We start from the raw sequence: 15,522 nt of genomic DNA, 5'->3' as shown, positions 1-15,522 counted from the left end.
GGATTGGAACTGCATGTAATTTGTTTTACGTAGGTTTATTTCTAGAGAATTTGCTGTGAACCAGTTCAGAGCATTTGCAAGTGCTTGGTTGGCATTGGTCACTGCTACTTCTCCCACTTTTCATGGTAGTTCCAAATTCAAGGACAATACGGAGTTCTGAGTCACAACCAACTACTTATCCAATCCTTGTCAAACTAGACCCGTATGTATGTAAATGCCATCATATAATGATCACTTCTTTTTCTTACACTATAATACCATGGTACGTCCAAAATCCTTGTAAACTGAACAACAAATGAATAAAATTACTACTAATCAAATTTTAATTCAAAATCCTAGGTGTGTCTGGACTCACACACAGAACCTTTGGATTTGAAGTCATCGATCATGTAAGGCAGGCTTTCATGGCTGAGATTTACTTCAGTTAAAACTTCCAGACTGAGAGGCTGTCATCAATATATAAAACAATTCCCAGACATTTTGTTTCTGGCTATGGAAGACATCTTCAGACGTAAATGGGCCACTGCATCAAGGATTAGAGGGACCCCAAATTTTTAAAACTGTATCGAGGACACTGCCATTTGTCATGTAACGTCAGTTGTTTGATTATATCTGCTGGTATCATCATTCTCAATTACAAGTAATCAATTATCATCTCATTGGGAAAAGTCTGCATTTATGTTTCATTTAACTTAACTCATTCTCATTTTCTGTTAAAATTATTATAGTGTTTTGTGAGGGTACAAGAGCATTTTGTGAAATAAATGAGTGGTGAATGGTGGGTGGCATTAGTACTCTCAATGGCTTTTATAATTGAGCAATCATGATCAGTTCAAACTGTAACTCATCAAAAATGAAGTTAGTGTTTATCAGTGATATAGTAGCACAATTCCGGTTTAAGATGCTCCTATTTTTATATTTTAAGTAGTCTTTGGGGGTTGTGTGGTGATACAAGGTCTCCATTCTATGCACTTGCATCACCACCAGTATTTCCTGGGTGTCTGCAATGCCATGCACCATGCCATGGAGCCTCTCCTAGTGAAGTTCCATGGTTTTGATTTCCCATCAATAATCAACATTTCTTTAATGTACAGGATATGAGACAATTTGCATAATAACTCTACACAAATGTAAATGATTGTAAAGACTAATGTATTACTGTTAATGAGTTATTCTACAGATAATAAATCCAGACATTGTTCAGCATTTGGGTCTTCACTTCCTGGTATGAGTTTTAATCTATGAAGATTTTCTGGTATTTGTGGAGGTATTGCCAGACTCACACAAGGGTAAACTTCAAGAAAATTTAAGATGGGATCCCTTGCAAGTGACAACCCTGCTTTCAAACAGGAAGAATTTCCAACTGCTATCAACCAAGGCTAAACATGCAATGTTACACAATAATTATGTATCAGTTGAAATACATCAAGGAGAAGATAATAAATCACACAGTGGCAGCCTTGCAAGTAGCAACTGCTGTACATGAAAAATATTTACAAATTATTTAGAAGAGGAACCAAACATAACAATGAGAAAAATTAGTTATGAATGGTCGTGCAAAAGGTGTGGCATTATTAAACATGTATAATATTAGAACCTGTACAGCTTTAAACTATTATTTTGTAGCTTCATCACCACATCAAATAGTAAATAGTGTTGTTATTTAACATGAATCCTAAGTATATTTTCACCAATTGCAATTAATTTATGACAAAATACAAGTGATATGAGCTCGGCAATACCAATAAATAAGTGGTTACCAAGTTTATCAACAAGCAACCTATCACAAAAATGTATCAGGGGTAATTATTTGACATTAAATGCAGCAGTTGTTAATATAGCTAATTAATACACACAAAATGGTTTTTCACTATAACATCAAGATTGGTTTTTATTAAGAAAATTCGGTAGCTTTGGGTACATCAGCCTGCTACTGCCATCAGTGAGCATCTCACCTACAGTTGGCAATGTTCCACAAGTTCCTTCACCTGACACGACACTGCCACAGCGTTCTTATCAGTTACGACAACTAGAATAATTCACATAAAACTATCAGGTGTGTCAATATATTGCATTGTAAACAGCAACATCTAGTACAGTGCACTGGGTTATTTGACTAGTTACATCTTTAGCAGCCACTTGATGAAGAAAGCAGGCACTAATGATAACATATATTGGCTGCTAGTTAATATAAATAATTTTATATTACTACTAGCAGACAAAACCGGCATTGCCAGGGTATTCATCTTGTCAAATTTCTATTAGAAATGAAAACAAAACAGAACTGTGTTTATCGTGTAATATCCTGGACAGTATCCTTACACAGAATTCTTAAATTTCTATCTGCTGCAAAAATGTCAATTATGGACTGATGCTGACTCAGTTTTTCAGGGTAGCAAATGGGAAGTTGTGGTACAGAAAATGGCCCAAAGATCACCAGTGTGTGTGTGTGTGTGTGTGTGTGTGTGTGTGTGTGTGTGTGTGAGAGAGAGAGAGAGAGAGAGAGAGAGAGAGAGAGTGAGTGAGTGAAGTATTATGAAACAATGTGTGTATAGTGGGTGCAGTGACTGATAGTGAGATATGAGTGAACAGTGTGGCATTACATTATTTAATAAGTTATTTGTAAAATAAAGTATCGTATACCAGGAGTAAATCTAATGATTGTCTCTAACCAGAAGTCTGTAAATATATGTGTATACAAATTAGCTAATTTTAAATTGATCTAAACTTGTAAATATATCTAAAAACAAAGATGATGTGACTTACCAAACGAAAGTGCTGGCAGGTCGATAGACACACAAACATACACACAAAATTCCTCCTTCCCTCTTTCCTGACGAAGCAACCGTTGGTTGCGAAAGCTGAATTCTGTGTGTATGTTTGTGTTTGATTGTGTGTCTATCGACCTGCCAGCACTTTCGTTTGGTAAGTCACATCATCTTTGTTTTTAGATATATTTTTCCCATGTGGAATGTTTCCCTCTATTATATTCATAAACTTGTAAATACTTCGACATGTCCCATATCCTTGTAAAAAGAGATGAATAAAGCTGCTGCTGCTGCTACTACTACTACTACTACTACTACTACTACTACACTGGGTGCAGCTGCTTCATGTGTCTACAATGCAACTTCATAAACATCACTACGACAATATTCCTTCATTCCTCTAGAGATGGCTAATGTTTTCACTTGCAACCATTTGCATTATGCAACTGAGAGCTATGAAAAGTGCTGCCAGGTGTCAGGGATTCCCTTAAGTTGACGCAACTGTCTTGGTAGTAAAGAATAAATATATTAAAACTTCATACATGATGTGACATTTTTTCACACATCTCAATGTTTATGACATCAAATCTCTTGAACTGCAATTTGTACAATGATATATTTCCATAGGTACACTCAGTGGCATAAGTGGATATTGGCTGCAAAATGTGTTGTGAATAGTATTAGTAGCAAATAAGTAATAAATTTAATCATCATGCACAATGCGGCAGTTTTTCACGCATCTCAGAATTTATATCATCATATCTCCTGAACTACTATAGGTAGGTGGTTCTAACCTCCCACAATGATTGTTGTATGAAAATAAGGGATATGTTTACCAAGTTTGAGTGAAATTGGTCACAGGGTTTAGGAAGAGATGCAGGAAGTAAATGCACACATACATCCATTTTTATAATATGTATTATAATACTTCGTTCCAGTTCGGAGTTAATCATTAAAAATGTCCTGTCCTGTCACATGCTTATCCCACTCCATCAGGGGGCGTGCCTGTGAAAGCAGCCGTGTCATTTACCAGTTCTGCTGCAATCACTGCTCAGCTTTTTACACTGGTATGACTACTGTCCAGCTGTCCACCAGAATGAACAGTCATTGCCAAATTGTGGCCAAGAGCAAAGTAAACAACCCTGTGGCACAACATGCAGCTGAATATACCATACTCGATTTCAATGGCTGCTTCATTACCTGAGACATCTGGATCCTCCCATCTACCACCAGCTTTTCTTATGCACAGATGGGAGTTATCCTTACAATACTTTCTCCACTCCTGAAATTATACCAATCTCAACCTACAGTAACCTATTGTCCTCCCACCTTCCACCCCACTGTTACCATCTCATCTGTCCTATCACATCCTCCTTACTTTCTTCTCCTCACTTTCTTTGTGTTCTGTCTTCTGCCAATGTGCTTGCCGTCTTTCCCCTTCCCTGCTCCTCTCCTTCTTCACACTCTCCATTCTCTCCCCCCCCCTTCATCTCCTCACCTCACAGCCTACTGACAATGTGCCTGTTGGCAACCTAGTCCCTGCACTCTCTTCCAGATAGTGCTCTCCTCCCCCCTCCCCCTCCCCCCTCAAATCCATAACCTGCTATCCATTCCCCTTCCCCCCTCCATCCCGACTGCCGCTTCCAGTCTACAAGACAGTTACATTCTGGTCTGAGCTGGCAGAGACGGCAGTTGTGTGTGTCAGGTGTGCTTGCTTGTGTAATTGAATGTCCATGTGTGTTTCCTTTTCTACTGAAGGATTTGACCAAAAGTTAATGTATAAGTTTCTTTCATCTTTACAGTAAATATATGTATAAAGTACAGAATTTTATTTATGCTTAACATGTCATCATTACAATAACTAGCAAAAAAAGTGTGTATATATATGTCAGAAAGAAAGCCTTATGCACATTGGGGTCAGTGGCTCCAAAAGCTTGGAAATGTTCCCAAAGGCATTTTTCATGTGTGTGCCAATACTTGTAAGCTTTAGGCCAAAAGTCCAGCTTCCAAAACAGAAAACGCCCACACACACACACACACACACACACACACACACACTTTTATTGTAAAGGTGACATGTTAAGCATAAAGAAAATTCTGTACTTTTTAAAACTTTTGATGAAATAACATATATATACCAATAGAATCCTCTTGAGGTTCCAGCTGTGTCAAGTGGTTTAAAATCCACAACCGCTTGACATGGCTGGAGCTTAAGAGAATTTTATCAGCACATATCGGCACAAAACCATGCATTCATATACAATGTATATATAATTTCTACAATTATGTTAACCTTAATATTTTAGAAATGCATTTTTGGGTAAGTTGTTGCCATAATGACACATGATATATCTAGTTATGACTAACATTCAGTTGTTTTGCTATTTTGTTAAAGAATCATTAATTACATTTTTGATGGTACTGGTTTCACTGTATGAGGATGAGATCAATGTTTGCCAGACAACACAAACAAATACACATTTCTAGGGGCATCAGTTAAACATTAAAAGGGCTGATTCAGATCAGTCAGTGTCTAGTCTCTTTTTACTGCACTGAGTTTAGTTCTGTGACATTAAATCATTAACAGAAATTTTTATCTAAACAGTGTCTGTCAATTACATGTGTAATTTGTAAGTTTCTGGACAGTTACACATTTCCAGGTGATTCTGTAACATATTTTTAATACGGATGCATTGTCTAAGGCAATTCACCAAAAGTTGTCTCTTCAAAACCCATGTTGAACTGAAGGTGCATGTGTAACAACACAGTAAATTTGATTAAGACACGCAATAGTTTTCTTCTTTTGTGTGTCAGTTTGTTAAGTAATTCATTTTGAAGTATGGTATAAACCCAGAAACAATGTTTTCCTGCCATTTGCAATATTTTTCATCACTCCCATCAAATTTCCTGTGTCCAAAATGTTAATTCATAACCATTTTTGTATTAACGTATTTATAGTTTTGCCACAATTTATGTTTTATGAAATGGTGTTAATGGAGAACAAACCGACATAACTGACATAAGGTGGCACTGGTGTGGTGCTGACTTTCAAGTAGTGTTTATAAATATTGTGTGAATAACTTTCCTTAGTCCAGGGTTCTCTGCTCAGGAGAGCTGAATTGGTAAAATTCAGAACAATTTGTGGTACCGGTGCTGCCAGTTCTACTTGGCTCGGTGTCTGACAGAAGTAACTGTTTCAATAGAAGTTGGAAGAATGTCTGACTTCAGATGAACAGTCACTCACTCCTTGTCACTATCAACCTTAGCTTTCAATACTGTGTGCGCTACAAAAAGTAGTATGCTGACATTATTGTAGCTATATTGTTTCTGTGTCAGTTTCTTCCTTTGATCAAGATCACATGCAGAGGAAATTCACTTCCCAGTATTTGTTAGTAACAACATAATTCCATTTATGGTTTCTTTAAGCACTAAACAAAGCATCGTTTGCAGCTCAGGTTGACTATGTTGGCTGTGCCAACAAAGCTGTCACTATAGACTGAAGTGAGTCAAATTTAATTGTGTGTGAAATGTTATAGGACTTAACTGCTAAGGTCATCAGTCCCTAAGTTTACACACTACTTAACCTAAATTATCCTAAGGACATACACACACACCCATGCCCGAGGGAGGACTCGAAACTCCACCGGGACCAGCCGCACAGTCCTTGCCTGCAGCGCCTTAGACCGAAATTTAATTAACACAGCTACTCCCATCAGCCAATGTGCCAGGTGTAGAATGTGTGTATTGTGTAGCGTCGTAACCTTGCATAAGTGATCGAGCTGTTGTATTGTTAACTGTTTCTTTCAAATAGAAAGTTAATGTTTACTGTTGCAGTTTTAAAACAGAAAATATTAAGAAAAGACACGGCAAAACCCTTAGGATGGAATAGAAAATAAAGACTATCTAAAGAGTTGAAGTGTATCATCAAGTACATGTTGCATCAGCACAGAGTTTAGGGATACCTGCATCTACGCTAAACACTTTTGCCACAAATAAAGACTATTTTGGAAAGTGCACATAACTGTGGGTCAGATTAAAAAAGGATGCCAATTCTTTAAACATGCAGTGCTGGATGAAATTATGAAGATGCCTTCACCATCCCCAAGAAAGATATGATAGTGTGTCAAAAGGTTCTGAGGGTGGCCAATATGTCTGGAATTGAGGACTTCACCACATATCATGGACGGATTGATGGGTTCAAAAAGCAGTATAACATGAAGTACAGAAGTATATATAGCAAAATAAATCGTGTAAACACAAAACCTGGGAGTGAATGGCAGAGTGGTAGATTACAAGAAATATAAAGTAGCATAAACAAAAGGGTATTTTCTACATAGATGAAACTGGTCTCTTTTTCAGCATGTGTCCAAAGAAAACACTTGCCTTTAAAGGCAAAAACTGCAATGGAGTGAAACACAATGAAGTTCACCCTGCAGTAATGTTATGCACAAATCAGATGGTTCTGAAAAAATTAAGCCATTTGTAATTGGCAAATAAAATAACCCACTTTGTTTTAAAAATTTAAAAACATTGCCCACAAAATGCACTGACAATAACAAAGTGCTGATGACTTTGGAACTGTTAAAGAAGCAATTGCATATCCTTGATAGGAGCCTATAACAGGGAATTCTCCTGTTTATGGATTGTTGCCCTACATGTCCAAAAAAGGATTTGCGCATTATCCATGGTTTCAAGACTTGGTAACAGGAAAGCCATTGTACAGAAGGCATTAAGTATGATGGAAATTGGGAAAGACTCAGCCTCCTTTAAAGAGCCAGTTTTAGATGCTCTGCACTATACAGCTAAGAAATGGACAGAGGTTAAAGAGTCCACCACCCCAAACTGCTTTCGAAAAGTGGGATTCATTCAATGAAGGAAATGGATCTGACTTACCAGATCTGAGTAATAATGATGATGGGAGGGGGGTTGTGTACACAACTTTTACTGCTTAAAAAGTAATTCCTCGCCTATTTTAAGAGTCCCTTGAAAAGTGCAAAAGCGGGGTTTCACTGTATCTCAGTGCATACACCAAGGTATGGTAAACATAACAAGTTGCATCACATGTTAGTGATGTGGGGAACTATGTGTGTTAATGCTATTATTTTGTATGTGCAAAGTTGAGATTTCATATTTTTATTGTCATGCCCAGAGGAAAACACTTGGCATGGTGTATGTGTAGAGTGTAATGCAAGAACTTTGATGATAATACGTACTGGCATTTCTTTTCATATTATACTTCGTTTGATCTAACAACTTCGACTCTGATATGTTGTTTATATTAAAAATATACGCTGGCTAGCACTTCCACTAATTCATAATTTTTAAAAACAAAATACTACTGGTCTCATAAATCTCCATTGCTTCTTTGATACCCCTCAAGTCCACATTTGTGTAGAAACAATTGTCTCATATTAAACCTGGCTGTATGACATTTAAATTAATTGTTTTTTGCCCAGACAACCTTAAATTCCAGTTAGAACACAGGGTGTTCCATACTTTACATTTTACAAAGTATCATCTTATATTAGTACTCTCCCTCCTGTTCTTCTGGTCTTTAGTTAAAGCAAGAATTTTGGCTGGACACCATGAAACCTGCCTTTGAACTCATTTGCTGTTATTTTTGTTGCGTATGGTTCCTTAGTCAGTGATAAAATTTTGAACAGGGATGTTGCCACAACTGCCTGGATATGTTATGATCCTTTATCCATAATCAATGTGCAGTTTGACCCATGATGCAATTTTTTGGGTAAACATGTTCCTTTATAACATACCATCATGAAAAATTCAGTGTATCCTACAAACAAAATCACTTCAAAATTTCGTGGAGGGTCACGAATATTATCCAGTATTATAATTACAGCACAAATAGATAAAAAGCAAAACCATCTGTGGTAAATGAACAGCACAACTGTTTTTACAAAGACCAATACATGCAAAGAGACACCATATATACTTTTCCTCTTGTTAAGTTAATCTTCTGAAGCCAGACCCTGTAGTGAGCATCTAGTCCATGCAGCATGTTATATTAATTACCACCTGCACTTACAAATTCAAGCCTCTGCAAATGTAGTACAGAAGCTATGGAAGCAAATATCACTATAGAAAACACTGTAATAAGTATGTCCAGTTCTTAAAATTTATAACCATTTGTATCTCAATAACTGAAGATGCAATAAGAAACAGTAATATACTCAGGGAACATACCCATTGATCTTTGTCATTTCGAGTTAGCTGAACATGATGAAGCGATATTGCTGGAAAAAAAAAGAAAAAAGAGAATGATTTCCTTCAGTTTCATGAACAAATTATCATCATAGTATTACCATAAAATTACTTTTCATACTAAATGTTATTACCATATATTAATAATAAATATAGGGCTACAATTAAATTGTGTCTGAAATAATTAAACTAAATACTTTGCCACCAAAATAAGCCTAAGAACCAATCTTTAAATTAGCATCAATCTTTGGATATTTATGCAGTGATCTGGAAACTTCTACAGACAGTATCATGAGAGGACAGACATCAGAAACTGCAGAAATTTTAATTTTTTTTTCTCTTCAAAAATCCATGCACAATTTTCCAGTTCTAAAATTAAAATTATTTCATTCAGTATTGTTATTTTTGATATTGGAAACAGAACATGATACATTGTTAATTCAGCTACAAGAAGGTGAAGACATCATGAATCACATCTTACGAAAGGCAGTATTAAACACGATACCCATATGTCAAAAGGAAATTCACTTGAAAAAGTTATAAAATCACAAAGAGATAACATGTTTGGCCACTATATACCTTCATGAGGCAAAAATTCCAAGTACTGCCATTAGAAGACACACACATATCATTCTCACAACATATGAACATCTATCAACTACGGGTCTGTCTGACCAGCATCTCCTTTTCTAACCTTCTCCAGTCTGTCCTCCTTTCCATCATGAGTAATGAATTAATAGTTTCGAAAGGCAGAATAGTTTTCCACTTTTCTGTGTGCGTATTGGAAGTATTGGTCAGCTATTCTGTCACCTTGTAATTTTATAGTCTACTGCCCATTTTCCTCACTAAATGTCCCTTCCAACTCCACTTCACTTTTCTTAAAACCACATTTATATCTACGTCAGTGTGTTTCCTGATCCATGTATTTGTTTCCCAGCCTCTCCTAGTAATACCAACATGTCATCTCATGACTACTTTGTAATCAACCCTCAGTTTTGCTGCCATTCACAAACAGCATTCCAGGAGGTGTTTTCCAACAGAATAACACTCGCACACATACAGTTGCTGTAACCCATATACTCTAAAGAGTGTCAACTTCTTGCTTCGGCATGCTCAATCAGCAGATCTGTCTCCAATCAATTATGTACGGGACATCATCCGACGACAACTCCAGCATCACTCACAAGCAGTATTAGCCATTCCTGTATTGATTGCCCATGTGCTACAAACACAGAACTCCATCCCACAAATTGACATCTGGCACCTGTACAACACAATGTACACACATTTACATGATTGCATTCAGCATTTTGGCAGTTACACTGGTTATTAATGCACCGCCATTTCACATCTGCACTGTCATTTCACGTTTGCAATGGCTTATCTTGTGCTTATATTAACCTGTGATCTTGCAATTTTAATCACTTAAAGATGTACCTAGAAAAATATATTCCCAAAATTTCGTTCTACATTAATTATATTTTTGGTGTTGCAATTTTTTTCCATCGGTGTACATCTTCAACTACATACATGCTCTGCAAGCCACCACATGGCACATGTCACATGGCACAATGTACCTTTCCTGTTCCGCTCACAAACAGAGTGATGGAAAACCAACTATCTATATGCCCTAATTCCTATTATCTTAATGGCCTTAAGCTTCATGGCCTTAAGCCATGACAGCAGTAGGATCGTTCCACAGTCAACATCAAATGACAATTCTCCAAATTTTCTCAGCAGTGTTTTGCAAAAATGTCATCCTCCCTCCTGGGATTCTTTGGGTTCACAAAGCATCGTAATACTCACATGTTGATTGAACCCACTGATAACAAGTCTAGCAGCATATCTCTGAATTGCTTCGATGTCTTCCTGTAATCCAACCTGTTGGGGATCCCAAACACACTGAAACAGCATTCAAGAATGGGATGCACTAATGTTCTATAAACAGCCTCCTTTACAGATGAACTGCACTTTCCAATAACTCTTCCAATAATCTGAAGTCAACCATTCACCTTCCCTAGTAATGTCTCTATATGCTTGCTCCATTTCATACTGTTTTGCAGTGTTATGCCTAGATATTTAATCAATGTGACTGTGTCAAGCAGTCCACTAGTTATGCTGTATTAAAATATTACAGTATTGTTTTTCCTATTCATGCATGCTAGGTAGGACGATATCATCAATCATCTTTGGCCCCTTCTGCTCTACCACTTACTACCACTGATGTAGATGCATCCTAGGCAACATCTACGAGATACATTACTTTTTGTATTGACGTTGTGTGGTCATTTGTCCAAGGACGCTATACTTGAGTTCTGTTTCTTATATCAATAATATACAGTTGTTGTTGCACTTACACACTTCATTGGTAGTCCTTAGCATCCCTCAGCCACAGGCATAAAATTAGCTACATGTCCATCTGTAGGTGTGTTACAGTGTGTTCAGAGTCACCCTGTGTACTGTTCTGATCTCCCAGCCTCTTCTGTCACAATGAGCTGGTGTCAAGACTGTTCTTTGCATTGGATGATGGTAACTGTTTGTTTGTTGGAGCAGAGTGCCTTTTTTGTTTTCGTTTGGGTTTACAGACAAAACTGATGGCAAAGATTACATTCGGGCCTCATTGCCACACTTCTGGCGTAGGTGGAATAAGCGAAGGAGTAACACTGGCTCAGTAATTGTGTGTGCTGAAAGGGTGACATTGATTTTGGTGCACTGATTTTATAGTTGCTCCTGTTACAGTCAATGCAGTGCACCAGAGAGCTTCTTCTGCTGAGGCCCACTCGCCTGGCCACTACCTCATCCTGATGTGCCCACACTGTCACCTGCCATTAGGGATCTTCAATGACATTGAGGAGCTGTGACCAGTTTTCCTTTTCCAACTGGAAAAATATTTCAAGGTCTCCACAATCTGTGAGGGTTCTCATCATCAATCATTTTTCCTCTTCTGATTTGGCGCTTCATCACACAGTTGCCCTCAAGCTTTTAATCCTGAGGTCAAACTTTCCTCTGTTTCCTATGTGCACCTGTAGGACCAGATCACAGACTACTATACTGCATTTTGTCAGTTGCATTTCCATAACCCTCAGCATCCTCTGTCACTCCAGGGACCATTGGCACAAGCTCCAATGCCTGTTGATGCACTAGTGTTCCCAGGTGACTGCATAGACTCCTTCTACTCTGCCACCCCTGACACCAGCTAGTGGTGTCGATGATCCTCCACCCACTGCCACCACCTTAGCTATTGAGGCAGTCACTTCCAATGCCACTGGTTGCTGTTCTGCTGCCCCATTTGGTGTGCCGGTGTTGGCCTGGGTGACTGTGGGGACACATTTACCCCCAACACTAGATGAAGGAGGTGAAGCCTCTCCATCTTCTGGCGCTGGCTTGTTGCACTACTAGCCCCTCTGTCATTGGCCCAGGTGCCACTAACCATGTGCCAGCCAGCCCTGTATCTACTTCCAGCCCTTCATGGCTGGCCTTGGTGCCAACACCACCAGTTCTGCTGCCGATGTCCCTGCCACCACCACAACTGATCTGGCAGCTGGCCTCATTACCACATTGAAGCACCCATAATAGGGCATTTTTGATTTTATCTCACATCTTGTTTCCTGCAGGTCTTGCACCTGCTGTGCACTCACATTCTAGTGATTTCTCCCTTCCATTGCATGCTGCTCCTATCTTTGGCTGCACTGGTTGCAGGTTGCTCCTCTACGTCATAGTGCTTTGTGTTTTTAACAATATTGTGAAAAAGAAAGTTGCTACTCACAATACAATGGAGATGCTGAGTCACAGATAAGCACAACAAATTACTGTCACATATATAGGTTTTGGCCAATAAGGCCTTCATTGAAATTAGATGGCAAACTCACACACACACACACACACACACACACACACACACACACACACACACACAAATGCAACTCAGACACACAACTGCAGTCTCAGGCAACTGAGGTCACACTGCGAGCAGCAGCACCAGTACATGATGAGAGTGGCAACTGGGTAGGGGTAAGGGGGAAGCTGGGGAGGGGGAGGGATAGTAGGTTAGGGGTGGCGGGCAGTGACGTGCTGTTGGAAGCATGCAGGGATGAGGAATAAAGAGAGTAGGACAGCTATGTGGAGTCTGCAGTCAGTAGGTTAGGCAGAGGGCAGCGGAGAGGTTGGGTGGGGGAGGGGGGGGGGGGGGGGGGGATAGCGGAGAAGAAGTAAAAAGACTGGGTGTGATGGAGGAATGAGGGCTGTGTAATGCTGGAATGGGAACAGAGAAGGGCTGGATGGGAGAGGACAGTGACTAATGATGGTGGAAGCCAGGAGAGTTATGGGAACATAGGGTATATTACCGGGGAAGTTCCCACCTGCACAATTCAGAAAAGCTGGTGTTGGTGGGAAGGATCCATATGGCACAGGCTGTAAAGCAGTCATTGAGAGGAAGGACGTCATGTTTGGCAGCATGGTCAGCAACAGGGTGGTCCACTTGTTTCATGGCCACAATTTGTCGGAGGCCATTCATGTGGAGACAGCTTGTTGGTTGTCATGCCCACATAGAATGCAGCACAGTGGTTGCAGACTAGCTTGTAGATCACATGCCTGGTTTTACAGGTAGCCCTGCCTTTGTTGGGACAGGTGATGTTTGTGACCTGACTCGAGTAGGTGGTGGTGGTGGTGGTGGGAGGATGTATATGACAGGTCTTGCTTCTAGGTCTATTACAGGGGTATGAGCCATGAGGTAAGGGGTTGGGAGCAGCGGTTGTGTAGATTATGGACGAGTATATTGTGTAGGTTCGGTGGACGGCAGAATAACAGTGTGGGAGGGGTAGGAAGGATAGTGGGCAGGACACTTCTCATGTAGAGGGGATGTTGCACGAGGATGGAAACTGTCAGGATGCGCGGTATTAAAACTCATCCGAGTTTCCCAATTGATTTATTATTTCCAACTACAGTGCCCCCCCCCCCCCCCCCCCCCCACCCCCCGTCATCAAGGTCTGCATCACCGGGTCCCACAATGTTGAGGTCACCACTTCACTGTCTGCAAACGGCTTGGTGCAGAATGGCTGCCTCAGCGACCTGTGCAATGCCCTGCTACGTGTCGGCCTTGTATGGTCACGGAGTTGTGACGATGTCAGGATGCATCAGCAGTTGACTCAACAATCTCCGTCCCTGTTGGCTCAGCACCGCTCGCTGGAAGCTGCAGGGTGGCCCGCTAAGTGCTTCTTCCCCGTCGTGGCTAGGATCGCGGAGACAACAACTGCCTGGGATGTGACAGCCAAATCTGCAGCCCTCCCCTCGCAATGCCTCCAGCGTGTGTTGGGAGCCAACAAGACTGCCCGCAGTTACAAGCCATCAAGTGGTCCACCGCTGGCTGGCTATGTACCCCCCCGCGTTGGCCTCAGAGGGTCGAATCAGCAACCCGCCGTGGACTGGGATGCTGGTGCCCCATCTGCTGCTGCGTGTAGCCAGTAATGTGACATGCCCCGCTGTCCAGGAGAGCTGCCACACTTGAATGCCTTGTTAGTGAACCGGCACCTATTTATACGCGGCTGTGCACCTCTGTTTTGCTAACGTGCCACTCAGAGTCATGTACTCATAACACCTAGGTAGGCCAGTGGGCCCCTTCAGCCTGTAACTTGCGCCATGGAAACCATTGCGTTTACTCTTTTCAGCGGGTCTACAGCCCTGTGGCCTACATTCTACTTCGCAACCACTGGTAGCATAATGTACTGTTAACAGGCCCAAGCCTGGCTGTAACTTGTGCGCTCAGAAATATTGCACTGAAGCTAACATTTTCCCATCTTAAACGGTGGTGCCGCTACACTCATTTCAGGGCATGACGAGAGGTAGTCAAAACCATTGTGAAGAATGTAATTCAGTTGCTCCAGTCCTGGGTGTACTGAGTTATGAGGGGGTAAGCTCCTCTGTGTCCAGACAGTGGGACTTTGTGAGGTGGTGGGAGACTGGAAAGATAAGGCACGGGAGATTTGTTTTTGTACAAAGCTGGAGGATAATTACGGTTTGTGAAGGCTTCAGTGAGGCCCTCGGTATATTTTGAGGGACTGCTCATCACTGCCGATGCAATGGCCATGGGTGGCTAGTTTGTATGGAAGGGATTTCTTGGTATAGATTGAGTGGCACCTGTCAAAGTGGCAGTATTGCTGATGGTTAGTAGGTTTGATACGGATGGAGGTACCGCTGTAACCATCTTCAAGGTGGAGATCAACATCTAGGAAGGTGGCTTGTTGGGTTGAGCTGGACCAGTTGAAGCAAATGGCGGAGAAGTTGTTGAGGTTCTAGAAGAATGTTGATAGGGTGTCCTCACCGTCAATCCAAATCGCAAAGATGTTATCAATGAATCTGAACCAGGTGAGGGGTTTAGAATTCTGGGTGTTTATGAAGGATTCCTCTAGATGGCCCGTGAATAGGTTGGCATAGAATGGTGCCATGCGGGTGTCCACAGCCATACCCCATATTTGTTTGTAGGTAATGTCTTCAAAGGAGAAGTAATTGTGGATGTGAACATAGTTGATCATGGCGA

General features: G+C 40.5%; 1 protein-coding gene across 4 annotated transcripts in view; it reads right to left on the bottom strand.

Moving 5' to 3' along the window:
* LOC126473954 (protein pigeon) overlaps positions 1-15,522 on the bottom strand; it is a 500,491-nt gene that overhangs the window by 315,681 nt on the left and 169,288 nt on the right. For all 4 annotated transcript variants that reach the window (XM_050101320.1, XM_050101319.1, XM_050101322.1 and 1 more), the window contains exon 5: positions 8,973-9,022. In XM_050101320.1, coding sequence (XP_049957277.1) covers positions 8,973-9,022 — 50 coding nt within the window. The remainder of the gene's footprint in view (positions 1-8,972; positions 9,023-15,522) is intronic.

The sequence above is a fragment of the Schistocerca serialis genome, chromosome 4, assembly GCF_023864345.2.
Source record: "Schistocerca serialis cubense isolate TAMUIC-IGC-003099 chromosome 4, iqSchSeri2.2, whole genome shotgun sequence".
Classification (NCBI taxonomy): Eukaryota; Metazoa; Arthropoda; class Insecta; order Orthoptera; family Acrididae; genus Schistocerca; species Schistocerca serialis.
Note: the sequence above shows the minus strand (reverse complement) of the source record. Positions and strands in the feature narration are given on the sequence as shown.